General features: G+C 39.7%; 1 protein-coding gene across 3 annotated transcripts; it reads left to right on the plus strand.

Moving 5' to 3' along the window:
- Positions 1-27,125, plus strand: SAAL1 (serum amyloid A like 1). Of its 3 annotated transcripts, none has more exons than XM_023230863.3 (12): positions 1-181; positions 3,019-3,132; positions 9,834-9,917; positions 14,657-14,736; positions 16,507-16,566; positions 16,707-16,822; positions 17,499-17,679; positions 19,812-19,894; positions 19,982-20,170; positions 23,312-23,508; positions 25,960-26,052; positions 26,708-27,125. In XM_023230863.3, the coding sequence occupies exons 1-12, from the start codon at positions 50-52 to the stop codon at positions 26,777-26,779; spliced, it is 1,401 nt and encodes a 466-aa protein (XP_023086631.2). In that variant the 5' UTR covers positions 1-49; the 3' UTR covers positions 26,780-27,125. The 3 variants fall into 3 exon arrangements, with proteins under 3 accessions (XP_023086631.2, XP_023086629.2, XP_023086630.2); XM_023230861.2 differs by having other exon boundaries at positions 26,972-27,120; XM_023230862.2 differs by having other exon boundaries at positions 23,315-23,508; positions 26,972-27,120.
- Positions 27,126-27,916: the final 791 nt, after the last annotated feature.

The following is a 27,916-nucleotide window of genomic DNA, read 5'->3' on the forward strand; positions in this document are numbered from 1 at the left end:
TCCTCCGCAGCTTCCGGCACGGCCTTCGAGCGCGGAACGCGGCAAAGTCATGGATCGCAACCCCTCGCCGCCGTCCCCGGGTCGCGACAAGGAGGAGGAGGAGGTGGCCGGTGGAGACTGCATAGGGAGCACGGTTTACAGCAAACACTGGCTCTTCGGCGTCCTCAGCGGACTCATCCAGGTGTGGAAACTCGCGCCACGCGTGGGCTCTCCCCACATCCCCCAGGCACCCGGGCTCCGCCTCTGGCGGCTCCTCCTGCCCCGGGAGCCGCCGTCCCCACGAAGACCCCTCCCCAGGCGTGCGCTGCGGGACCTCGCTCCTTGCGTTTCGCCGGCCGCTGCGGACCTCAGAACTATCTGGGGCCCCTCGGGGTCTCTCGACACAAAAGGAAGTATAATGGTAGGGATGCTGGAATACTTGGGGTTCTATTTTAGTTTCGCAAGTTCTCCAAAAATACACGATCGTGTAACTGCATTGCTCGGGTTTTGCTCCCCATCCCCACTGTCATTTCTGAAGCCCAGGTCCTTAGTTTATATATTTCATGGACTATAGTTGTAATAGAATAAATGGTGATTTTAGGGTTATACAACTTTTATATAAAAAACGTGGCTTCTGATTAGGCGCGGTGGCTCATGTCTGTAATCCCAACACTTTGGGAGGCCGAGGCGGAAGGATCGCTTGAGCCTGGAGTTCGAGACCGGCCTGGGCAACATAGAACTGGTTTCTACAAACTAAAAAAAAAAAAAAGGCCGATCATGATGGTGCACATCTGTAGTCCCAGCTACTCAGGAGGCTGAGGCTGGAGGATCGTTTGAGCCTGGAGTTGGAGGCTGCAGTGAGCTATGATCCAGCTACTGCACTCCAGGCTGGGGGACAGAGGGAGACCCTGTCTCAAAAAGACAAAAAACACAGCTTCATTACCCACTAGCTGCAGGTCACCTAACGGCTCAGAACCTCTGTTTCTTAATTTCTGTAAAATGGGATTATAATATTTATATTATCATATATAGGGTTATTGTGTAGGTTAAGTGAGATTATAATGGCCATAGAGGGCTTAGCATGGTGTTTGACTTATAGGAGGCTGTCAGTAAATGTGAGTTTTCTTCTCATGTTTCCCTCATTGGTTCCTCTGCTTCTCTTCTCTATCCTCTCCAGTTAATTTTCTACACAGCTGCCAGAATAATCTTCTTTAAAGACAGCGCTATTCATGACACTGCTTAGTTCCCTTTGCATAGGAGAAAAATGCATATTTCTTGAAGCTTGGGATCGAGGGCTGTTTGTGCATTTTCTAGCCTCATCTTCTCGTGATACACTGTGTGCCATCAACAGCGAACTGTTCACCATCCCCAAACATGCTAGGCCCTCTCTCAACTCTGAACTCTTGTACTTTCCTCTGAATACTCACTTCTCTCCTCCTTCACGTGACAATACTATTCTTCCTTTAAAATTTAGCTTAAATATCAACACCTAAGATAAAGTTCCCCATCTTCTCCCGGGAATAGATCATTGGTCCATCATTTTTGCTGCCACAACTTTTTGTCCACAATTCATTTGAATCACTTTGCCTTTTTTTGTTCTTTTTTTTGAGACGGAGTCTCGCTCTGTCGCCCAGGCTGGAGTGCAGTGGCCGGATCTCAGCTCACTGCAAGCTCAGTCTCCCGGGTTTACGCCATTCTCCTGCCTCAGCCTCCCGAGTACCTGGCTAGTTTTTTGTATTTTTTTTTAGTAGAGACGGGGTTTCACTGTGTTAGCCAGGCTGGTCTCGATCTTCTGACTTCATGATCCGCCTGTCTCGGCCTCCCAAAGTGCTGGGATTACAGGCTTGAGCCACCGCGCCCTGCCCACTTTGCTTTTTCTAATATGACTATCCCTTTACATGTCTTTCCCCACTAGATCCTAAAAGTTGAAAAAAAAAAAAATCTTAAAAGTAAGGGATTATATCTAACTCGTCTTTGTATATCTACCCCAGTGCCTAGCAACAGTATTTATTTTGTGAATGTTGAAAGAATAGATTTACCCAAGGCACTAAGTTTTTAAAAGAAGGTTTTTGCAAGAAAAGATACTTTGCTGGTAGCCTCTTTGTGTCTTCTAAACGATTATGGGTTATTATTAAAGTAAGTCCTCACTTAACATCAGTAGGTTCTTGGAAATTGTGACTTTAAGCAAAATTACTGATAATGAAACCAATTTTATATAGCTAATTGATATAAACAAGAGTTAAGTTCCTGTGGCATATTTCTGGACACAAGAACATCACCAAACTTCTAAATGAGGACCCAAAACACATCTAGTATTAAATATTGAGATAAATGTGAGCTATAAATACATTTAAGAAAGGTTAATAAAAACAAGATAACTGTTTACCTAATTTTGGTGAGTTAGTGAGTGACGGTGGTTGTAGTGATTATCACTACAACTTTTATTGTTTGATTATGTTAAATCAAGGAATAAATATTTACAAAGCAAAAATGACCACCTCTTACTACTGTACAGTCCAAAAACAATAACAAATAAGTCAGGCTTACTGAGCACGTTCCTACCCCATAATTATTGTCGTGCATCTCTATGATTATTGTCTTCTTTACAGATTTTTGTTTTATAATAATTTATATTCATCCATTTCCCAACCCACTTGCTCTGGTTCAGGGTTGAGGGTGGCTGGAGCCTATACCAGCAGCTCAAGGTGCAAGGCAGAAACCAGCCTTGGACAGGATGCCATCCCATCACAGGTACACACACACCCACACTCACTCAGATTGGGACCATGTAGACACACCAGTTATGCTAATGTGCAAATGTGGGGGATGTGGGAGGAAACTAAAGTATCTGGAACAGACTCATGCACACATGGGGAGAACATGCAAACTCCACACAGACGGTGGCCTTGGCCAGGAATCAAGTAATTTTTTCTCATCAGCATTACAAGGAGATGTTATTCAATCACCTGCTGTATTTGGGTGCCTGGTTAGTATTGTAGACAACTTTTATTCATGTTTTCTTTCTTTGTGTTTCTGAAGATTGTTAGCCCTGAAAACACCAAATCTAGCTCAGATGATGAGGAGCAGCAGACGGAACTTGATGAAGAAATGGAGAATGAAATTTGCAGAGTATGGGATATGTCAATGGATGAGGTATGAGGCTGGAAACAAAACTCTGAAAAGACTGTTGGGTGAGGAGATGGTGAATGGAGTTTTAAAAACGGTTCAGTCCTTCACTCTGGGGAAAGGCTTTATCTCCTGTCTGTAATCACACTCATATATGATATAGGGAATGAGATCCTATGAGCTATAGTGCTAAACTTCTGTCTTTGAGGCTGGAGGATCTGAGCTCTCAATAGATTGGGACTAAATACATAGCTTTTATGAATGTATTCCTACACACATGTAGGCCAGGAAAGTTCTGATACTTACCTACCTAAAAAGAACTCTGGCCATATATTTGAGAGCAGGTGAGGAGTTAGAAGACCACTAATATACCATAATAGTATTAGAAGGAGAGGAAAATAAACAATATGTCTATAGTTGCAATATTAATCATTGTTTTAATATCTGTATTTTATTCTATAGCTCAAAAGCATTTTCATGTATAGTATTCTATTTGATCTTCACAATAACCCTGTAATGTAGGTAGTACTCTTATTTTACAGTTAAGAAAATAGAGGCCAAAAGAGATTAAATGGCCTATGTGATCTCTCTTGTTTTATTGCCTAGACTTTTGCAGTAGCTTCCTGATTAAAATCCTTGTTTTAGTCTCTTTCACCTCCCTTCTGTCCTCTACTTTGCCACCCCTGTTATCTTTTTTTCCAGAAATACAGACTTAATTGTACTCATTTTCTTAAAAATTATCAATGGCTATTCATTGTTTCAGTCATTTTATTTAAAACTTTATTGAGGTATAATTAACACAAAAAAAACTGCCTATTGTTTTGAAGTATCATTGACACTGATAATATTTTTTTTGGAGATGGAGTCTCTATCACCCAGGCGGGAGTGCAGTGGTGCGATCTCAGCTCCCTGCAACCTCCGCCTCCAGGGCTCAAGTGATTCTCCTGCCATAGCCTCCGGAGTAGCTGGGAGTACAGGCATGCACCACCAATCCCGGCGAATTTTTGTATTTTTGGTAGAGACAGGGTTTCACCCTGTTGGCAAGGCTAGTCTCGAATTGCTGATCTCAAATGATCCAGCCACCTTGACATCCCAAAGTGCTGGGATTATAGGTGTGCGTCACCGCACCCAGCCAATAAACTTTGACAATGTGTACGCAGATGAAACTGTCACTGTAATCGGGATAGAGAGCATATCCATCACCCCTAAAAGTTTCTTTATGGTCCTTGGTCGTCTCTTCCTCTTGCCTCTCCCTTCCTCCATCGTCTCCAGGCAACCACTGATCTGCTTTCTGTCACTACAGATTAGTGTGTATTCTAGAGTTTTATGTAAATGTGCTCGTATTCTCTTTTTGGTCTGGCTCTTTTATGCAGCATAATTATTTTGAGAATCATCCATGTTGTGTATATCAATGGCTTATTTTTTTTTATTGCCGAATCGTGTTCCATTATATGTATATACCACAATTTATTTTTTACCTGTTGATGAATGTTGGAGTTGTTTAAGGTTTATTACAGATAAAGCTGTTGTGAACTTTTGTATACAAGTGTGTATGGACATATACTTTTCTTTTCCTTGGATGAATACGTAGAGCGGTGTGTCCATTCTCACGCTGCTATAGGGAAATATCTGAGACTGGGTAATTTATAAAGGAAAGAGGTTTACTTGACTCTCAGTTCAGCATGGCTGGGGAGGCCTCAGGAAACTTACAATCATGGCAGAAGGGGAGGGGGAAGCAGGCACCTTCTTCATATGGTGGCAGGAAGGAGAAGTGTGAGCAGGGGAAATGCCAGATGCTTATAAAACTATCAGATCTCATGAGACTCACTTATTATCATGAGAACAGCATGGGGGAAACCGCCCCCATGATTCACTTACCTCCACCTAGTCTTGGCCTTGATACATGGGGACAATGGGGATTGCAAATCAAGGTGAGATTTAGCAGGGGACACAGAGCCAAACCATATCAAGTGGCCTGACTGGATCATATGGTAAGTGTATGCTGAACTTTTTAAGAAACTTTGAAGTTGTTTTCCTAAGCAGTTTTTACCGTTGTACGTAACCACAAGCAGTGTGTGAGACATAATTCCAGGTCCAGTTTCTCCTCATCCTCATCAACACTTAGTATGGTCATTCTTCTTAATTTTAGCCATGCTAGTAAGTGTGTAGTGATAGCTCATTGTGATTATAATTTGGACTTCCTTAATTCCTAATGATGAGTATCTTTTCTTTTTTTTTTTTGAGATGGAGTCTGGCTCTGTCGCCCAGGCTGGAGTGCAGTGGCCGGATCTCAGCTCACTGCAAGGTCCGCCTCCTGGGCTCACGCCATTCTCCTGCCTCAGCCTCCCGAGTAGCTGGGACTACAGGCGCCCGCCACCTCGCCCAGCTAGTTTTTTTTGTATTTTTTAGTAGAGACGGGGTTTCACCGTGTTAGTCAGGATGGTCTCGATCTCCTGACCTCGTGATCCACCCGTCTCGGCTTCCCAAAGTGCTGGGACTACAGGCTTGAGCCACCGCGTCCGGCCGATGAGTATCTTTTCATGTGTTTATTTGTACTCCGTGTATCTTTTTTGGTGAAGTACCTGTTTGAATCTTCTGCCTGTTTTTTAATTATGTTGTTTTCTTACATTTTCTTCTAAAAGTTTTATAATTTTAGGTTTTACATAGAAGTCTGTGATCCATTTTGAGTTGATTTTTGTATAGTACATAGTGCAAGGATGGGTTGAAGTTTATTTTTTTGCCTATGGATATTCAATTGTTCTAGTTCATTTGTTGAAAAGAGATCCTTTCTCCACTAATTGCTTTTGCATCTTTGTCAAAAATCAGTTGTCCACATACTTTATACTTTGAAATCTTTCTTTTTAAAGATAGACATCTAGCACTATAAAATTTTCCCTAAATATTTATGCTTTACCAGTATTCCACAAATTCTGATATGCTGTGTTTACAATTTTTTTTTTAAGACAGCGCTTGCTCTGTACTTTTTGTAGAGATGGGGTTTTGCCATGTTGGCCAGGCTGGTCTTGAACTCCTGGCCTCAAGTGATCTGCCTGCCCCGGCCTCCCAAAGTACTGGGATTACAGGCATGAGCCACCATGGCCACAGAAGTTCAGAATACTTTCTAATATTCTTTACTTTTTCTTTGATTCATAGATAAGATTCAAATATTTGGGAATGTTTTAGTTATCTTTCTGTTGCTGTGGTCGTTGAACACTGAATCCTTTTAAATGTGTTGAGACTTGTTTTATAGCCCGGAATATGGTCTGTCTTTACCAATCTATCTTTGTCTTTACTTTGTCTTTACTATCACTTAAAAGACATGTTCACTTAAAAAGCATGTGTGTTCTGCTGTTGTTGGGTGGAGTATCTTATTACCAATGTCAGATCAGGTTGGTAGAGAGTATTGTTCAGATCTGCTTTCTGTTTGCTCTACAATTATTGATAAATTATGGTTACATTTTTTAAAAAAGAAATAAAACCTGTGTTTTAAATGAACTCTTAGGGTGACAATCTCAGTTTTAAAATTGAGAAAACAGTGCTGCTGTTTGAAGGAGGTTATTGGTGCGGGGCAAAGTCATGTTCTTTGGCCTCCTTTTGCTCCCTTACAAGAGGTGCCCTTGAGGCATCACTCAGAACTAAGCTCTCCACTGACCATTGAAGTCCGTGGTGCAAAGTCTAGTGAGTTTATATCTCAGCCTTGTCTCTTATTGCTCTGCAACCACGAATTCAGTGTGCGAGGACCAGAGACCTCCAGATAGATACTTCCTGCACTTTCACGTGTCCATGGGTGCTATTCATGCCTCTCTGTTTAGAATGGCTTCCAGCTGGCAAAATCCTTCTCACTGTTTATGGCCCGGCTTCAGTGTCACCTCCTCTGTGATGCCACCCCAGACCCTCCAGTCAGAATTAACCTCTCTTATTTCAGTGTTCCCACAGAATTGCTTCACTCTGTTACATGTGTCCTCTGATGGATTTAAATTCTTTCTCATCAAAGCATAATGTCACCCCTTCTGAAATACCTTCTTCAATGTCATGTCTAAAGTAGCCCCCTTTATCTGGGTTTCTAGCACATACCATCTTATTTTCTTTTAGAAATTGTGTAGTTCAGTTGTTTATATATTTATTGTTCATTTATTTAGAAAGAAAATTCCTTGGGACTGAGTCCTTATTTAGCTTGTTCACCGATGTGTCCCCAGAATCTAAAACAGTGCCTATTAGGTTTTTCAGAAAATATGTGGGGAGTAATGAATGAAGAGATGAATACCTGAGAGGTAGCATGTTGTAGTGGTTAAGAACATAGTCTCGCTGGGTACTTGCCTATATTCCCAGTTATTTGGAAGGCTGAGGCAGGAGGATCACTTGAGCCCAGTAGTTGGAGGCTGCAGTGAGCTATGATAATGCCTGTGAATCTGTGAATAGCCACTGCTCCGGTATGGACAGGATAGCAAGACCCCCATCTCTTTTAAAAAGCAAGACCAAAGGCTCAAGTCAGACTCAGGTGGGTTCAAATCCTAGCTTTACTCTACTGAGACTGTATAATCTTGGGCAGGTTGCTGAACTTTTTAAACTTCAGTTTGCTTATGAGTGTAATGGGACTAATAATGTTAACTAGTTGATAGAGTTGTTTTGAGAATTAAGTGAGAGAGCATGCAAGCCACTTCACTGTGCCTGGCATTTAATACTTGTTCAATGAATGTTAATTTTATTACTGTTGGTATTGATATTGTTAGGCCACCCTTGTGCTACTCCAGGAATTACCATTAAATTTAAAAATTTCTGCATGTGACGAAGAATTGCCCACAGGACAGACAGCTTGATCACTTACAGTGAAGAGAATCTGCTGTTATGACTTTCAGTTTAGAGTGTATCTTTGAAAATATTATTTTCTCTGACCATGGTCTTTTAGTAAGTAGAGTGTGTCTCTCCCAGTCAGTTGTCTGGCAGGTTACTGGTTTCAGTTGCTGTGGAGAATAATTGCCTCTCTCTTTGAGGCGTTCCAGGGCCCTTTAATGCATGCAGCTTATATTTTAAGTTAAGGCTTCTCAAATATACACCTCAAATTTAGTGAAAATCTGAAGCAGTAGACAGCCAGAAACTTAATTTCATTTATATATTTTACATTGCAAATCCCCAAGCAAACTTACTTAGCTTTTGTGTCTTACATTCCTAGGTGAGATTTGGCCCATTTGGGGCCACATGTCCACTCACATGTCACCTGTATGTTATGCCCCTTTCAGCACCGTGGCAGACTCTCTAGGAAAAAGTTATGAGGCTACCACAGTTACATTGTCATCAGACTTTTTATTCTGTTGATGATTTTGAAAACACAAGTTCTGGTTTTGGACAGGACCCTATAGCAGTTCTTGACTTCTTTCCCCTACCGTGTTTTAAGCTCTTGGAGGACAAGAAGGAATTTTGTTTTTGTTTGTGACAAAGTCTCACTCCGTTGCACAGGCTGGAGTGCAGTGGCGATATCTCAGCTTACTGCAACCTGTGCCTCACGGGTTCAAGCAATCCTTCCACCTCAGCCTCCTGAGTAGCTAGGACTGCAGATGGTACACCACCATGCCCAGCTAATTTTTGTATTTTTTGTAGAGATGGTGTTTCACTATGTTTGCTTAGGCTGGTCTCGAACCCCTGGGCTCAAGTGATCTGCCTGCCCTGGCCTCCGAAAGTATTAGGATTACAGGTGTGAGCCACCTCTCCCAGCCAAGTTTTACTCTTTTTTTCTCGCTGTGTTGCCCAGGCTGGAGTACAGTGGCAAAGTCATGGCTCACTGCAACCTCAACGCCCCCAGGCTCAAGTGATCCTCCCACCTCAGCCTCCCAAGTAGCTGGGACTGCAGGCATGTGCCACCACACCTGGCTAATTTTTGTATTTTTTGTGGATATGGGTTTTCACCATGTTTGCCCAAGCTGGTCTCAAACTCCTGGGCTCAAGTGATCCACCAACCTCAGCTTTCTAACCAGCCTCCCAAAGTGTTAGGATTACAGGTGTGAGCCACTGTGCCCAGCGTGTTGCTTTTTTCCCTTGTCCCCCACTTCTAGCTTAATACCTCATAGGTAATCACCAAATGTGTTTGGATGTGTTTAATGAGAATTCCTAGTGGGCAGAAACATTATTAAGGTAAATAGATTCGGGGCAGAAAAGAGTGGGATAATCCTCCGGAGTATTGTAGGTAGTTTAGATTTGTTTACAAAATTGTTCCATTGTCTGGGACCAGTTATCATAAAGACTCTCTAGTATCCCTTTTGTCTGTTGACACAGTTCCTAAGCCTGTGGTTTTTTTTTTTTCTTTTCTTGTGTCTAAAATTCTAATTTTATTTTATTTTTAAATGTTTTTTGGAGACAGAGTCTTGCTCTGTCGCCCAGGCTGGAGTGCAGTGGTGCAATCTCGCCTCACTGCAACCTCCACCTCCCGGGTTCAAGCGATTCGCCTGCCTCAGCCTCCTGAGTAGCTGGGACTACAGGTACATGCTGCCACGCCCGGCTAGTTTTTTTGTATTTTTAGTAGAGACGGAGTTTCACCGTGTTGCCCAGGCTGGTCGTGAACTCCTGAGCTCAGGCAGTCTGCCAGCCTTGGCCTCCCAAAGTGCTAGGATTGCAGGTGTGAGCCACCGCGCCTGGCCTAAAATTCTAATTTTAATACAGAATTTTATGGTTGCCTAAGCTTTGGGGTTTAGGGAAGAATATTAAATATCCACGCTAATAATCATTTTTCTTTTCAGGATGTGGCTTTATTTCTTCAAGAATTTAACGCTCCTGATATATTCATGGGAGTACTGGCTAAGTCCAAGTGTCCTCGATTAAGAGTAAGTATGTACATTTCTAAAGCCTTCTTCTTTGAAGCAATAAGAACAGATAGTGCTGGATGGTCATTTATTTTTCTCACTTTGATTTTCTTACTGACAGTAAATCAACAAATCAGCCTGTAGATATTAATTGAACATTGCCAGGTCCTAGGTAATTTGCTATTTAAATTTTTTTTATTTTATTTTTGAGACAGGGTCTCACTATGTCTCCAAGGCTTAGGGTACAGTGGCATGATCACAGCTCACTGCAGTCTTGACCTCCTGGGCTCAAGGGACCCTCCCACCTCAGCCTCCCAAGTAACTGGGACTATAGGTGTAAGCCACCACACCCAACTAATTTTCATTTTTATTTTGTGAAGACAGGGGTCTCCTTATGTTGCTCAGGGTGGTCTTGAACTCCTGGCCTCAAGTGATCCTCCCACCTTGGCCTCCCAAAGTGTTGGGATTATAAGCATGAGCTGACCGGGCGCGGTGGCTCAAGCCTGTAATCCCAGCAGTTTGGGAGGCCGAGACGGGTGGATCACAAGGTCAGGAGATCGAGACCAGCCTGGCTAACACGGTGAAACCCCGTCTCTACTAAAAAAATACAAAAAACTAGCCGGGCGAGGTGGCAGGCGCCTGTAGTCCCAGCTACTCGGGAAGCTGAGGCAGGAGAATGGCGTAGACCTGGGAAGCGGAGCTTGCAGTGAGCTGAGATCCGGCCACTGCACTCCAGCCTGGGCGACAAAGTGAGACTCCGTCTCAAAAAAAAAAAAAAAAAGAAAAAAGCATGAGCTACATGCCTGTAATGATTTAATAATTTAAAATTATTAGAATCATAGAATTATAGAGTCAGGCCGGACCAGGGAAATTAGCACTTTCATTTGACAGCTGTGGAGACGAGTTAGGCATAACCACTGTTATGCTGCTATTGTGTATCAGAGCAAGGAGCAGAGCCTGGGCCTCCCATTTTTCAGTTGATTGCTCTTTTTTACTGACAAAATCCACCATTGCTTGAAAACTATTCTAAACTCAGCCTGCTGCTCAAGACTTCTACTCTCTGAACCTAACTCATCTTTCCAGCATAAAATCTGGATAACCAGGTAACCCTTCTGATTTAGCCAGGCCTTTCTACTCCCTGTCTCACGCTGTCTCTGTGCCTCCCTTTGGGTGCCTTCTGTCCCTTCTCAGTATTTGCATCTGTTATTCACAGTAGTACTTTTCCTTCCACACCTTCCCAAGTAAGTAAGTAAGCTTTCAGTGGTCATTGCTGTTAGTAAACTGCCAAGAACAATAGATAAAGACTAAAGGAGAGGACTTTATATACTGTGTGCAGTGTACTGTGCTTTATTGCCAAGTAAATTGCCATGTGCTGTGCATACATGGATTAGTAAATATCTGTTCAATAATTGTAATTATGAAGAACTCCTGTTTACTGAATACCTGGTCTTACTACTATGAGGTATACTTTTAAAGAACTAGATCTTGGGTGAAGATATGTGTTCAGGGTCACACAACTAGGAAAGAATGGAGCTGAGATTTCAGCCTAGGCCTGACTCAGGTATAACCACTGTACTGTATTTCCTTTCTTTCAGATTATAAAATGGAGAATTCCATAGTGTGTTTTTACAGATTGAATGTTGAATTAAAATTCTTAACTTAAGTAGAATGTTCTGTCTGAATTAGGGCCTGATTAACCATTTTTTCCTTGGTTCCTTATATTAATGTAAGATTTGACGATTATGCTATTTTTGTACTGAGTTTTTCTGGCTTAAATATATTTACTCACTACTAGTGTATAAAGAAATAAGCTTATGTCAGGAATGGCACCTTTTAGGATTTAGTCATATTGTTGTATATACCCGTTGGCCACTGTCTGCTGTCACAGTGATTCTCAGCCTTGGCTGCATGTTAGAATCACCTGGGACATGGGCTGTCAAACTTAAGCATGTCCCCACATCACTAATCGCCAAGCCCCCCTCCAGAGTTTCTAGTCCAGTAGGTCTAGGATTCCTAATATGTTCTCAGGTGACGCTGGTGCTCTGGAGCATTGCCACACTCTGAGAAGCTTTGCCCTGGGGAACTTTTGAAAATCTTGAGTCAGGCCACACCCTAGATGAGTTAAAGCAGAATCTCCAAGCGTGAGACTTTGGCCAGCTTTTAAAGTTCCCCAGGTGATTCCAGTGAGCAGCCAAGACAGAAAAACTTGATCTTTGATTGGAAGTTCAGTTATTTCCTCTTTAGTTTATAAGGGAAATGTATGTGGTTTTTTTCTGCCCCTACTCACTCTTAATCTTTTCCCAACATTTAAGCACCCATATTTTTTTGAAACTCCATTTCTGTAGTTCCTGTGTCATCTCACTGTCGTCTCTGACCTCTTGATTCACTCCTCTCTCACCTTTCATTGGCTTTTTTCTTTCTTCCTTTTTTATACTGTCCTGAATATGGACTTTTTATAAGGTGGAGGCCTGATCCTTTGCTCTCATTATATTCATTTTCCTAGTGAACTTATGTGTTTTCTTTACACCTTTAAGTTGCAACTCACCTGTAGGAGCAAAGCCTCAACTTCCTTTCTGATAACTGATGTCACATCTCCAACTTTCTTCAGGCATTCTCTGCTTGCATGCTGTACAGTTGTCCCTTGGTATACAGGGGGATGGTTGCAAGACATTCCCCCATACTGAAATCCGCACATAGTCAATTCTGCAGTGAGCTCTGTGGAACCTGTGTGTATGAAAAGTCAGCTCTGCATATTACGTAGGTTTTGCATCTTGAGGACACTATTTTCATTCCAAGTTTGGTTAGAAAAAATCCACCTATAAGTGGACCCACACATTGAAACCTGTGTTGTTCAAGGGTCAACTGTGCTCTCTAACCCTGAATTGTATATGTCCTCAGTGATTTATGTTCACGCTTATCTGATCATAAAAGTCACCTGGTATATGCTGGGTAAACAATAGCTTTCCAGGCTCTATCCTGGAAATTATAATTCAGTAGATCTGAGATGAGATTTGGAAATCTGTATTTTTAACAAGCTCCCTGAGTGATTCTTACGTTCCAGCAAGCTTGGAAACACCGTACCATCTGAACTCATTGTAGCCTTTTATGCACTTTCTTTTTTAGTTTTCCTGTCAATGGGACCAATATCACTGACTGGGGAAATGAGGCAACTTGAAAGCTAGGAGTCAAGTTCAGCTGCTTTCTCCCTTATCCTCACATTGGATTATTTTGCTTTCACCTTGAGAGTCTTCCTCAGCTTCATCTTTTTCCATGCCTGAGGGCCCTCCTCCTCTTGCGTCTTGATAACTGAGGTGCAGTTTGGAATAGTGGTTAAATGCTCAAGCTCTGGAGCTCTGCCATGTTCTAGTTGGAGATCTCAAGATCTTAGGCAGGTAGCTTAACTTCTCTGTGCCTTAGTTTCCTCATCTGAAAAAATGGGGATACTATTAGTACCTATCACCTAAGTTATTATATGAAATTATACATGGAAAATGCTTAGAGTAATGCCTGGCCATAATGAGTGGTAATAAATGTTATTACATATTAATTAACTATTACTGAGATAGATTCTTAAATTCTTTTCAACTTCTTTTCCCTATGCACTAGTCTCCCCTTATCCTTGGGGGATACATTCCAAGGCCCCCAGTGCCTAAAACCAAGGATAGAACTGAACCCTATTTATAATATGCACAAATTTCCTTTTCCTTCTTCACGATTTCATGGATAGATTTGTTCTTAGAGATCCTAAGCAACCTCAGCATACATTTTTGTATATTTTTCTTATGAAGTCAAGAACTTTCACCTTTTCGTGTAAAGAAAGCACTTAATGGTGGCTCCTTGACATATCCAAATTGCCAGCATCGCTACTCTTGTGCTTTGGGGCCATTATTAAGTAAAATAAGGGTGACATGAACACAAGGCCTGTGAGATACCATGATGGTCGATCTGATAGGCAAGATGGCTACTAAGTAACTAATGGGCAGGCAGTGTATACAGTGTGGATACATTGAACGAAAGAATGAGTCACATCCCGGGTGAGACGGTGCAAGATTTCATCATGCTACTCAGAAAGGCATGCAATTTAAAACATGAATTGTTTATTTCTGGACTTTTCCATTTAGTACTTTTATACCAAGGTTGACCATGGGTAACTGATACCATGGATAAAGAGGGACTACACTAATACATTATGCATTTTGCCACCAGAATAATCTTTCTAAGACACTGTTTCAGTATGTTGTCTCCCCTCCTTGAGCATCTTCATGATTCCAAATAACTTCCCAGATTAAGTCTAATTCTTCAGCACAGCATTCAGAGCCCTTAATCTCAGTCCTTTATACCGGCAGTATTTACCTCATGCTGTTCACCCACTTTGTGCCACAACCGGAGTACTTTATTGTCTACCATCTTTGCCACGTACATGATTCCCTTCCTGCCTTTGCTGATACTTTCCCCTTATTTGAACGTCTGTCTTTTTGTTTGCATATCTCAATCCTGTCAATCATTTAACACTCGTTTTATCGATAGGAGTTCTTCTTCCATAGCTCCTGCCTTTGCCCTTTCTTGTTCTTATGTCTTTCATCCCTTCTCAAATACTGTAAGCTTGTCAAAGTTAGGGTACAGGCAGTATATGTCTTTATCCTGCCTCCCCTCTGCCTTACCCCAAAAGTTGGCTCAGTGAAAGTTTTTGTTCACGTTGATATTTTTGTTTATGTTTTTCGTCTCAGAGCCATTGTGACTTGTAAAATTTGATTTGGCAGGAAATCTGTGTGGGAATTTTAGGTAATATGGCCTGTTTCCAGGAGATATGTGTGTCCATCAGCAGTGAGAAAAATCTTGGGTAAGTCTTACTATATAATTATGTTTTAAAATATATTCTTTTATACCCTTAAGGAAATTCTAATACTTAGGAAAAGTAGCACATCTGAAAGATAGTCTTTTCTTTGTCTTGATGAATACTCTCTAGGAACTTCATTGTGTGTTGATGGTAGCTAGGGGCTTCTTCAGGAGGTACTGAAATGATTCAGGATTTAAGCCTGTTTTCTTCGGTAGCAAAGGAACCTGAATTATCAGCTGGTGGCAGTAAGCCAGATAGGGGAAGAACCAGTGGGACAAAACTTGGAGATGGGGCAGCCAACTGGAATCCAAAACATTTTAGGTGCAGGGAATCCAATGACTCAGCTGGAGTCTGCAGAAACTAGATTTGTTGAATAATGTCATCCTGAGAGCTCTGACTTAGAGGATAAGACTTGCCAACAAACTAGAAGATAAAGGGTTGCCTCTGTGATGAAAAGACTTTCAGATTTCTGCTTCGAGGCTAGTTATCTTCTCCATGTGTAAAGTTCTGGGCAGAAGTTTTTTTAACGGAGGAAACCCAAGTTTGGTTACTGTGTTCTGAGAACACCCTGAAATTATATGCTAAATTTTGTGGGTGTATTAGTTTTCTAGGCAAAGGGTTCGTGGCTGTTAATCAGAATCTCAAAGAAATTTGTACCCAAATAGGTTAAGAAAACTGTTCTAGGCAGTTTTTGTCAGAGCTGGGGCCGTGAGGGTTTTATTACAGGATTCAAGTACCTGGGTTTCTCAGAAAGAGATAACTCCTAGTTATGGAGGGACTTTAAGATCCTAGTTCAGAGTATTTATTCCTCAGTAATTTACAGTCATCCATGGAGCAAATGACTTAGGATTATGTTTGGTCTCTATAATGTTCTCTATCAAAACTCCAAAAATGAGAAATGTTAACAAATGTTATAAATTCAAGTAAATGCTTATCTTAATATTAGTATGGTGCAATTTATTTTGCTGATGGGAAAATAAATTTGTTGAACCACTTTAGAATGGTTGGGCATTATCTGGTCACGTTGGAACATATGCATGTGCTGTGACCAGCTCATAGTGGGCATATATGGTAAGAGAAACTGTGCACATGTGCATCAGGATAACTCTTAAAAATATTATAGGAGGATTACTTGAAATAGCCCCAAAATGGAATCATTGCAAATGTCCATCAGCAGTAGTCTGGAAAAATAAATTGTGTTATTTTCACACAATGAAGTGCTCTGCAGCAATTGGTCAAAGAATAACAGCTAAAGAAACAACATGGGTGGATCTTACATGTATAGTTTCCAGCAAATAAATGAAGACTCAAAAGAATAAGTATAATATAATTTATTTCATATGTTGTCTCCCCTCCTTGACCATCTTCATGAATCCGAATAACCTCCCAGATTATGTCTATTTATTCAACATGTCCTCTTAATCCTTTTACCTGCAGTATAAAGCAACACCAAAATATATAAAATAATAAAACTATAAAGCAAAGTAAAGAAATGATTGCTGGAAAAATCAGAATGATCATCATTTCTAGATGGGAAAGAGAATTGTGATTTGGAATGGACACATGGTGACTACCGAGATGCAGCTCTGTTCTGTTTCTTGGAAACACGAGTGTTTGCTTTATAATTTTTTATTAACTATAGATTTGTATCTTTTGGGCTTTTCTGAATACATGCTGTATTTCACAATAAAGATGTTAAAAAACTTAAATGAAAACTCGGATATTTTAAATGCGAGAAGTGAGGCATATCGGTTAACTTCTTTGTTTTTGTAGGCAGGTATTATTGCACTGTTTGTATGATTCAGACCCACCTACTCTGCTGGAAACAAGCAGGTATGCTTTTCCTTTTATGAATTCTATAAGGTTACTCATAAGAGTAGCTAAGAAAAAAAGCTAATTTTTTATTTTCGAATTCCCTTTACTGTTTTTTTTTGTTTTGAAAAGTAGAAATTCAACCCACGTTTACCATGTAGGTTGTTGCTTACTTGCCTTTCCCAGGCAGAAGTGGCCAGTGTTTGGGTTGAAAGGATCCGGGAACATCCAGCGATTTATGATAGCATTTGCTTCATTATGTCAAGTTCAACAAATGGTAAGTCATCATGTAGTCTAGAAAAAAAAAATGTTTTAAATTTTATTTAATTTTTAGGAAACCATGTAACTATTTCTAGAAGTCACCTTTTTGAAAAAAGCCTTGGGTGCAAGGTAATAAAGTTTGTTAGTTTGAGACAGAATCTTGCTCTGTCACCCAGGTTGGAGTGCAGTAGTGTAATCATAGCCCACTATAGCCTCAAACTTCTGGGCTCAAGGTATCCTTCTGTTAATCTCCCCAATAGCTGGGACTATCGTCGTGCACCGCCATGCTCAGCTCATTTTAAAATTTTTTGTAGAGACGGAGTCTCAATTTCTTGCCCAGGCTGGTTTCGAACTCGTGTTCAAGCAGTCATCCAGCCTTGGCCTCCCAAAAGTGTTGGGATTACAGGCGTAAGCCACCATGCCCAGCTTTTTGTTTGTTTGTTTGTTTTTTGGAGAAAGTTTTTTGATTGAAGATATAAAATTTCTTAAATTCCTGGGACACTGATGAATTCCTCATTTAAAAATGAGGAAAAATAAGCAAATTTAAACATGTGAGATAAGTAAATCACCCTTTAGAATAAGTACTGCCTTGGCAAGATTTGGTTTTGTTAGAATAGCTTTAGGAATTTTGCTTAACACCTATTGCTTTTAGCAGTTTGTTTTTATTTCAATATCTGTTTTATTCTCTGCAGTTGACTTGCTGGTGAAGGTGGGGGAGGTTGTAGACAAGCTCTTTGATTTGGATGAGAAACTAATGTTGGAATGGGTCAGAAATGGGGCTACTCAGCCTCTGGACCAACCCCAGGAAGAGTCTGAAGAGCAGCCAGTGTTTCGGCTCGTGCCCTGTATACTCGAAGCTGCCAAACAAGTACGGTAGGTGAGCTCTTTCATGCAAAGTGCTCTGGGAAAATGCAATTGATAGAAGTATTCTCAGATATAAAAGTCTTCTTAGATTCCTTATAACAGAATAAAGTACACAGTCACTTCTTGTTACGTTAATTCACTACTAATATTTGTGATGCAACCTGTATGCTTTTTACAAGAATGATAGTGGTTGCAAACTTCCTGTTACATTATCATTTAGCTGTAGGATGTTATTCAACATTAACTGTGGCTTCTGTCTTATCATATTTTATGTAATTTAAATCAAAGAGAAAACATTTTCTTGTGCTTTTACATTGAACATTTAACAACTTTCTTAATTAATGTTGCACATCTTTTTTTTGCTCCTTGTGTTTATATGCCAGTCTTCAATAAGTGACTGATTTTGGGACTCTGATGTCTTGTCAAGAGTGATTACTAAGCCTTACAGGTCATTAAAACTGTTTATTGCTAATCACTAGAAAATTAATTTTTAAATTGGTCTGCTTAGTGATTTGCTTAGTGCATTCTTAGTGCTGAGTAAGCCACATCAAAACCTATTAATTTTGTATCCTTTATCCAAGTAAGGATTAAATTCATCATCTTTCCCTAAACGTGCTTCATCAGTATTCTCAATCTCAGTAAATGATGTAATCACTGTCCTATTTGGATAATGTAGAAGAAATGGAAAAGCCGTTACAGAATCTTTCCTGCCCCAGTATTTTCCCATTGTAGTCAACTCCCAACCCTTATTCCTAACTTTTTCTGGGATTCCATCCATGCCGGTCAAGCCATTATTGTCTCTCATCTGGAGAACTGCCACATTCTTTTACTTGAATTTCCTGCCTCTATGCTTGCTTTTCCCAAGCCTAGACTTTAAAGCTGTTTTTGCAAATTACGCACTCATCTCACTCTCATGCTTCAGTCTTTTCAGTTACCTTCCTTAGGATAAGGTCCAGAAAAAAACAAAAACAAACACAAACACAGCTTGGGTACTGTGTACATCACCTGGGTAATGGGACCATCCGTATTCCCAAACCTCAGCACCATGCATGTAACAACCCCCAACATGTACCTTCTGAATCCAAAATATAAATAAATAAAATAGGGGAAAAAAGAATGAAGTAAATGAAAAATTCTCAGAAAAATAAAGTGCAGCTTATAGGCCCAGTAGTGCTATCCTTATTCCTTGTACTCTGCGTTTCAGTCATGTGAAGTTTGCTTCACTTCTTCAACTGAACCAGCTCTCTTGTCTCCAGGCCTTTGCACAGTATGTTTCCTCCACCTCACATACTTCTTTGCCCCTTCATTTTCTGTGTAAACATCATTTTTCTTAAGGTACCTTCCCTGACCCTGCAAACTAAGTCTCCTTGCTATATAGTGGCTCCTAGCCCTATAGTGTTACATTCATACCACTTTATGGTAATTACCCTGCTAGCAATCTTCTAGTATAAACTTTATGATTAAAGTATAAACTTTATGAAGGTAGGGATAACATCTTGTACATCTGTTTTCTCAACTCCTAACATAGTGCCTGAAATTTAATTTGTAAGTACTTAAATAAACATTTGCCAAACCATTGTTTTAATTGTTCACTGTCTTTTCACTTGCTTGGTTGAAGAACTAAGATTATGAGTTTCCAAACTATTTAGATTTTTGAGAATCCAAATGATTGATCATAAAAATTAGACTTATATGCTTTTAGTATTCTCAGCTAGGGAGCTAGGATAATCCTGAGACGTTTTCAGAACATCATTATTGTTGATGCATGGTGCAGTGGACCTTACGTTCATACTATAAAAATCGCAGTCATATTTTGTTCTGATTATTCAAGCAAACCAAAATGATAAAGTATCAACTAGCAGGTTTCTGCATTGTTGCTTTTATGAGATAGAGCCAAAAAGATTTTTTTACTTCTTGTCCTGTGTGTGTTGATTATTTTAAATAATATTTATTTTTTGCTGTTCCCCCTATTAGAATATAAAGGCTCTAACGAGCACAGAGCCTTCGTTCCTTTCCTTGTTTTATCCTCAGCACCTTGAACAGTGGCTGGCAGAGGAATAAATATTTATTGAATGGATGAATGATTGGAATCCCCTGGACAGTAACGTTGTTGATTCAGTGCTTTTACTTTTCCTATTTAGTTCTGAAAATCCAGAATGGCTTGATGTTTACATGCATATTTTACAACTGCTTACTACAGTGGATGATGGAATTCAAGCAATTGGTAAGATGGTTTATCGGAAGCGCTACAGTTACTCATTTAATTGTTTGCCGATTTTAAAGTACTGCTTTATTTGTTGTCTTTATTAAGTACATTGTCCTGACACTGGAAAAGACATTTGGAATTTACTTTTTGACCTGGTCTGCCATGAATTCTGCCAGTCTGATGATCCACCCATCATTCTTCAAGAACAGAAAACAGTGCTAGCCTCTGCTTTTTCAGTGTTGTCTGCCATTTATGCCTCACAGACTGAGCAAGAGTATCTAAAGATAGAAAAAGGCAAGTACAATTTCCTAGGCTCATATTGTTTTTCATTTCATTGATTTCTCCCATTTAAAAAATGCTTTCATTTCCCTAATTATAAAAATATGCTAAACTTCAAAAATTTATTTTATTATCGTATTTATTTACTTATTTTACTTTTTATTTATTTTTATTTTTTGGAAAGAGAGTCTTGCTCTGCTGCCCAGGCTGGAGTGTGGTGGTGTGATCTTGGCTCACTGTAACCTCTGCCTCCTGGGTTCAAGTGATTCTCGTGCCTCAGCCTCCCAAGTAGCTGGGATTACAGGCACACACCACTGTGCCCGGCTAATTTTTGTATTGTTTCAGTAGAGACAGCGTTTCACCATGTTGGCCAGGCTGGGCTGGAACTCCTGAGCTCAGGTGATCCACCTGCCTTGGCCTCCCAAAGTGCTAGGATTACAGGCGTGAGCCACCCCGCCTGGCCTATTTACTTATTTTGAAGACAGAGTCTTATTTTATCACCCAGGCTGTAGTGCCATGGCAGGATCATAGCTCACTGCAACCTTGAATTCCTGGGCTCAGGTGATTGTCTCACCTCAGCCTTCTGAGTAGCTGGGACTACAGCCATGTGACACCACACCTGGCTAGTTTTTAAATTTTTTATAGAGACAGGGTCTCACAATCTTGCCCAGGCTTGTCACAAACTCCTGGGCTCAAATGATCCTCCTGCCTTGCCTTCCAGAGTTCTGGGATTACAGGCATGAGCCTCTGCACCCTGCCTAAAAACTTATAAAAAATATCGAGGAAACATGATGTCTGTAATCTTATCATCCAACACATGCATATATATTTAATTCTGCTTTTTAGCCAACATTTCATTTAGAAATATAAAATGAATATTTTCCTATGTAAACACATAGTCTTTCACAGAATGATTTTTATGACCACAATTAAATTCATGATTCATTTAGAATTTATTCTGGTGTTACATGTGAAGTGTGGCTTTAATTCTTTTTTCCCCCTTTGATAACTTTGGTACTAGTGGTATCAATTTTTTTTCCAGAGGGCTACCCAGTTATCTCAACATCATTTAGTGAATAATCCAGTTTACCCACACTGATTTGAAATTTCATCATTATTTTTAAAATTCCCCTATATATTCTATTCAGTTCCATTACTGTGTTCATATATTAGTAGCCATAGTGTTTTTAAATATTAAGGTTTTATGTTTTAATACTTAATAAGGCAAATTCCTCTTCATTCTAAGTTTTCAGAATGTTTTTAACTATTCTTATCACTAACTTTAAGTTCCAAAAACAAAAACTTTCTGATATTTTTATTGACATCGTGTTAACTTTATAGAATATCTAAGAATATGTTATGCCCTTTCATTTGTTCAGGTCTTTTTTGTGTCTCTCAGTAATGGTTTCTTTATATAGATTTTGGATATTTCTTATTAGTTTCATTCCTAGATATTTTATCTTTTGGGTTTACTATTGTCTATGACATATTTTCTTCCACTGATTATTGTTGTTGGAATATATGAAGGCTATTGATTTCTGTATATTAACTTTGCATCCTGTAACCTTACCAAATTCTTACTATTTTTAGTAGTCGTGCCAGTAATAATCTTTGGGCTTTATGGGATAGTGCTTTGGCTTAAATTATATATATTTTATCACTTGTCTGTCTCTGGTTTATTCTTCTTATCTTTCCGGGTTGCCTAGAATCTCTGGTGTAAAATAATAGTGATGGTAGAAAACATCCTTACCTTCTCCCTGATTTTATTAGAAATAATCCTAGAGTTCCACTGTTTAGCATTATTGGGTATAAGATACATGTTTTACAACCAGGTGCGGTGTCTCACACCTATAATCCCAGCACTTTGGGTGGCTGAGGTGGGCAGATTACCTGAGGTCAGGAGTTCAAAGTCAGCTTGGCCAACATGGTGAAACCCTGTCTCTGCTAAAAATACAAAAATTAGCCAGGTTTGGTGGCGTGCGCCTGTAATCTCAGCTACTCGGAAGGCTGAGGCAGGAGAGTTGCTTGAACCTGGGAGGCAGAGGCTGCAGTGAGTCGAAATGACGCCTTTGCACTCCAGCCTGGGCAACAGAGCAAGACTCTGCACCCCCTTGTCCCCCTAAAAATAAGATATATGTCTTACCATTTAAGGATATATTAATCTGTTTCTATTCTATTAAGAGTTTTTAATAAAAAAAGAACGTTGAATATTTTTAAGATCTTCATTTATAAATATGTTACCTCATTGAGAAGGTGGCATTGAGTACAGTCCTTAGGGAGAGAATGGAGGAGTTGCGTGCATACTTGGGGAGAAGAACATTCCAGACAGAGGGAATAGAAAGTGTAAAAGCCCTCAACCAGAAGTATGCCTGGTATATTTGAGGGGGAACAGTGAGATCCCATGTGGCTGGGGTGGATTTAGCAAAGTAGCACATGGAGCCAGAGAGGTGGAGTATGGAGGGCCTGATTTTGCCTTTTCCTCTAAATGAGGTAGGGAATCATGGTGAGTTTTAAGCAGAAGTTGAATACACATGAGCTGACTTTAATAGGCTGCTGTTTTGATGAGAAATGTAGGAGTCATTGGTACAAAAGGGAGATGAGTTAGGAGGCTTTTAGAGATTCTTGATAATTAACTCATAGCAAGAAATGTTATAAGTTGGACCAAGATGTTAACAGTGGTAGTGGTAGAAAAATCCTGTGAGCTAATTTTTGTGTACTTATTGTAAAGACACGGTTTTGCCATGTTGCTCAGGCTGGTCTTGAACTCCTGGGCTCAAGCTACCCGCCCATCTTGGCCTCTCAGAGTGCTGAGATTGCAAGCGTGAGCTACCACCCCTGGCCTCCTAGGCTCTTTTGATTGCTGAGTCTTTATTGCTTTAGTTCTCAACTCAATGTCACCTTGTCAGAGAGCTTGCCCTGCTAGACTGCTATATTCCTCTTTTTCCTTCATAGAACCTAACCAAAACCTAAAATAGTCTATTTTATTTACTTATTTGAAAGTATAAAAATGTAAGCCTCTTATAGGCTGACATCTTGCTGATGTTACCACTGTATCTGTAGTACCCAAAATAATAATGTCTAGCACTAATTCAATACATATGAATGAAAAACCAAACTTAACTGGCCAATTCCATGTTTCTTGATTTGTTTATACAGTAGATCTTCCTCTAATTGACAGCCTCATTCGAGTCTTACAAAATATGGAACAGTGTCAGAAAAAAACAGAGAACTCGACAGAGTCTAACACAGAAGAAACTAAAAAGACTGATTTAACCCAAGATGATTTCCACCTGAAAATCTTAAAGGATATTTTATGTGAATTTCTTTCTAATATTTTTCAGGCATTAACAAAGGTAGGAAAGAAGTATTGATGATGTCATGAACAAAAGAAAGTGTGGGTTGTTTAATGCTCCAACTTCAATTACTGTTTTTTTAATATGAAACTAATAGGCCGGGCGTAGTGGCTCAAGCCTGTAATCCCAGCCCTTTGGGAGGCCGAGATGGGCGGATCACGAAGTCAGGAGATCGAGACCATCCTGGCGAACACGGTGAAACCCCGTCTCTACTAAAAAAAAAAAAAAAAATACAAAAAACTAGCCGGTGAGGTGGCGAACGCCTGTAGTCCCAGCTACTTGGGAGACTGAGGCAGGAGAATGGCATGAACCCGGGAGGCAGAGCTTGCGGTGAGCTGAGATCCGGCCACTGCACTCCAGCCTGGGCGACAGAGCGAGACTCCGTCTCATAAAAAAAAAAAAAAAAAGAAAAAAGAAAGTACTATATATTTTGGGAAAATAAAGTAAAATCTTAATATCACCATGAGTTTATAATCTTAAAAACTGCTAGCTGATGTGGTTTGGTATATTTATGTATGACAAACATATGCATATGTTTGCATGCATGTATTTTTATAAATGCATTTTTCCTATACTTTAACCCAGCATATGCAATTTTTATGGACTACTGTTTTCCCTTAACACTATATTATAAGCATTTTTCTTGATTCTAGATGAAAGACTTTTTACTGAGAGCCAGTTTAAACCTAATTTACCAAATAATCAGTTTTCAAAATTTACTGCAAACTTCTCTTAAGGAATATTCTCCCTGAATATGTTCAGTGGTTATTAACATTCCTCCTTTGACCATATTTTTTTCTATCCATATATTTGGAAAGAAATATATTATGAATATGTTATGAATATATTGTATTATGAATATAAAATGCCACAAATATAGCTGTGAAGAATATATTTATTCATACCCACTGAATTTTTTAAAGAGTATTCCTTAAGAAGTTTCTCTTGGCCAGGCGCCCATAATCCCAGCACTTGGGAGGCTGAGGCAGGTGGATCACTTGAGCCAGGTATTTGAGACCAGTTTGGGCAACATGGCAAAACCTCATCTCTACAAAAAATAGAAAAATTAGCTGGGTATGGTGGCACATGCCTGTGATCCCAGCTACTTGGGAGGCAGAGATGGAAGGATTGCACTCCAACCTGAGCGACGAAGTGAGACCCTATCTCAAAAAACAAAATGAAACAAAAGGTTTCTCTTATTCTGGTGATTTTTTTTTATTAGTTGTCTTGCTTCTCTTTTCCCTATTTGTATTTTCCAGATTTGGGGTTATTACCTCAGCAGGTTTTACAGAATTTAAATTACTGGATTCAACATTATAAATATGAAGATAGCTAAGGCATAATGGCCATATTTTGTCAAAATACTATTTACATGTGAAATGTTGGCTTTTACTTGACCCTTATTATTGGGTATTATAATTTTTATGTCAAAGTTCAGGTAATAAATTGTGTCTTATTTTGATTTGCATTTTTAAATTAATGAGATTGAAATATTTGGATGTCGTATATTTTGTTTCCTACTTTTTTATAATTTATCCATTTTGATTATAAATTTATCCATTTATAATTTATCCATTTGATTTAGTTGGATAATTTTTAATTATTGGATAATTAAATAAAAATTATTAATTGGATAATTAATTGGATAATAATTTTTAATTATCCAATTAAAATTTATCCTTTTTTATAATTTATCCATTTGTATGAATTTCTTGGGTAATAATGCATCTTTTCCATATTTATGGCGTGTATTTTTTCCCATTCTTTGCTGTTGCTTTTGTTTTTTGGAGCACCTACTTTTAAGTGGTAGGAACATCAAAGAAAGGTGAGCTGAGGATACACTAGGGCTATGTCATGCAAATTTTTATATGCCATGTTTAGGAGATTTGGACTTAATCTTGAAGAAACTGAGGAGCTACTAAAGATTTTTTTTCTTTTAAGCACCAAGTGATATGATCAGTTTAGAAAGATTACTCCAAAAGCAATAGAGAGGAAGGAGCAGGAAGGAGTAGAGAGAGTTGAGGCTGGAGGGCAGGAGATCAACTAACAGGCTCTTGTGGTTGGTAATCTTCAAGAATAATCTGAAAGAGGATGGCAGCCTAAACAATGGAAGTTTGAATGGAGAGGAGGGATGGGGTAAGAGAGATTTGGTAGAAGAGAATTGAGCACTTGCCGGGAAGGGTCAGCAGGAGAGGGGAGGGAAAAGTCTTCGCTGTGTTCTGAGTTTGTAGTCTGTGTAGCAGGGTGGATGGTGGTGTCCTTTACTAAAATAAAGACAACAGTGGAGAACACGTTTGGGTTACATAAGCCTCCTTGATGTCGGTGGGTTCAGTTGGGACATTTGAAATGCCTATGAAGTCAGGAGGGAATTGAATATCCTAATTTGTTTTTATTCACTAGTTAAAGCTTGAAAAAATTTTCCTTTTTTGACATTAAATGTTGTTGTTTTAGGAAACGGTGGCTCAGGGAGTAAAGGAAGGCCAATTGAGCAAACAGAAGTGTTCCTGTGCATTTCAAAACCTTCTTCCTTTCTATAGCCCTGTGGTGAGTATAGGTAAATGTATAGGTGGCCAAGTTTTGTAGGATTACTAAATGTTTTCAAGTAAGCACTTGATTTCAAGGTCATTGTCAAAAATTATAGTATATACAATTTATATGACTTAATGCCTTTGTCAGATAGATGACTGCTGGAAACAGAAAACCACATACCATATGTTCTCACTTAGAAGTGGGAGCTAAAACCATTGGATACCATGGACATAAAAATGGGAAAAGTAGACACTGGGGACTACAGGAGGAGGGGAAGAAGAGAGGGAGGGCAAGGGCTGAAAAAGTACCTATTGGGTACTAAGCTCACTGCCTGGGTGACAGGTTCATCTGTGCCTCACATTTCAGCATCATGTGATATACCTTTGTACCAAACCTGCACATTTAGACATTTAGATCCCCCTGAGTCTACAATAAAGGTTGGGGGAAAAAAAGATGACTACTGGAAAATTTGTACTACTATTGGGAGTAATAATTCTAAGAGGAAAACTTCAGCTCTGAATCTATAGTACTCCTTTCTGTTATGAAGTAGGTAGCATCTATATTAAACTAAAATCAGATTCTTGGGATAGGCAGTAGGTTTTTATGGTTCTACAAATGACATCACATTTCCTACCATTAGAATCAGATTTCACAATAAGAACTTTTTCAGGAAAATGAAGGACAGAATGTGGGAACAAACTGTAAAGAGGAGGCAGGGGGAGAAGTACTAGCTGAAGAGTAAAACGGAATGGGAAAGAACAGTCATTTCCTCGAGAATGATTTAGAAGACTGCTTAGGAAGTACTGTTACTGTCATCTGGAGATCTGCCAGCGTTTCTTTTCCGTTGGACCATTTAGAAACCACAGGTAGAGCAATCAGTACCTTAAACCACGTTTTTCTCTTCTGTGTTTGATTTTGTTTGTTTGACTCATAGGTGGAAGATTTTATTAAAATCCTACATGAAGTTGATAAGGCGCTTGCTGATGACTTGGAAAAAAGCTTCCCAAGTTTGAAGGTTCAGACTTAAAACCTGAATTGGAATTACTTCTGCATAAGAAATAAACTTTATTTTTCTCACTGACAGTTGAAATTGACTTATTGGAAATATTAGCTAAAGCCCTATTAGACCATAATTGTCTGGTGTTACATTTTTCTGTCCTAGACTTGTCTCACTTTTTTTGACGCTGGAATCTGGAGTTTCACCCCCGTCACCCCTCTTTTTATAGTATGTGATATTTATCATTCTCAATTGAGGAAAACAAAAGTGTAAGCTTATCATTGAGGTTCTTTTTAGGATATGTGAGAGATCAGTGTCGATTTTCTTCATAGCTGTTAACTTGGTTTTTGTTTTGTTTTGTTTTTTGAGATGGAGTCTCACTCTGTCGCTCAGGCTGGAGTGCAGTGGTGTGATCTCGACTCAATGTAAGCTCCGCCTCCCGGGTTTACGCCATTTTCCTGCCTCAGTCTCCCGAGTAGCTGGGACCACAGGTACCTGCCACCACGCCCAGCTAATTTTTTGTATTTTTAGTAGAGAAGGGGTTTCATCATGTTAGCCACGATAGTCTCTATCTCCTGACCTCATGATCTGCCCACCTTGGCCTCCCAAAGTGCAGGGATTACAGGCATGAGCCACCATGCCCGGCCTAATTAAATTTTTTTAAGTGAGAATTACGTCTTTGTATCCACTATAAGTATGTTCAGCCGCAGTAACAGAAACCCTCCTATCGTAGCTGAATCTGATCTCTTTCAGGAACCTTATGCAAAAATCCAGATGTGATGAGGTGGCTCCTTTCGCCCTTCACATGGTCTGCCAGGTGGACCTTTGTGTTCATGTTTATTGTCTTGTGGTTAAGGGGGCTGTGCCATCTCTGGGCCTTTA

Source organism: Piliocolobus tephrosceles, chromosome 13, assembly GCF_002776525.5.
Source record: "Piliocolobus tephrosceles isolate RC106 chromosome 13, ASM277652v3, whole genome shotgun sequence".
NCBI lineage: Eukaryota > Metazoa > Chordata > Mammalia > Primates > Cercopithecidae > Piliocolobus > Piliocolobus tephrosceles.

What these genes read in the sequence shown, in the direction of transcription:
- SAAL1 (XM_023230861.2), top strand. Translation starts at nt 50, where the DNA reads ATGGATCGCAACCCCTCGCCGCCGTCCCCGGGTCGCGACAAGGAGGAG. An exon ending in TCCTCAGCGGACTCATCCAG is followed by an intron (nt 182 to 3,018) that starts GTGTGGAAACTC and finishes GTGTTTCTGAAG; the next exon opens with ATTGTTAGCCCTGAAAACAC. An exon ending in GAAGCTGCCAAACAAGTACG is followed by an intron (nt 17,680 to 19,811) that starts GTAGGTGAGCTC and finishes TTTCCTATTTAG; the next exon opens with TTCTGAAAATCCAGAATGGC.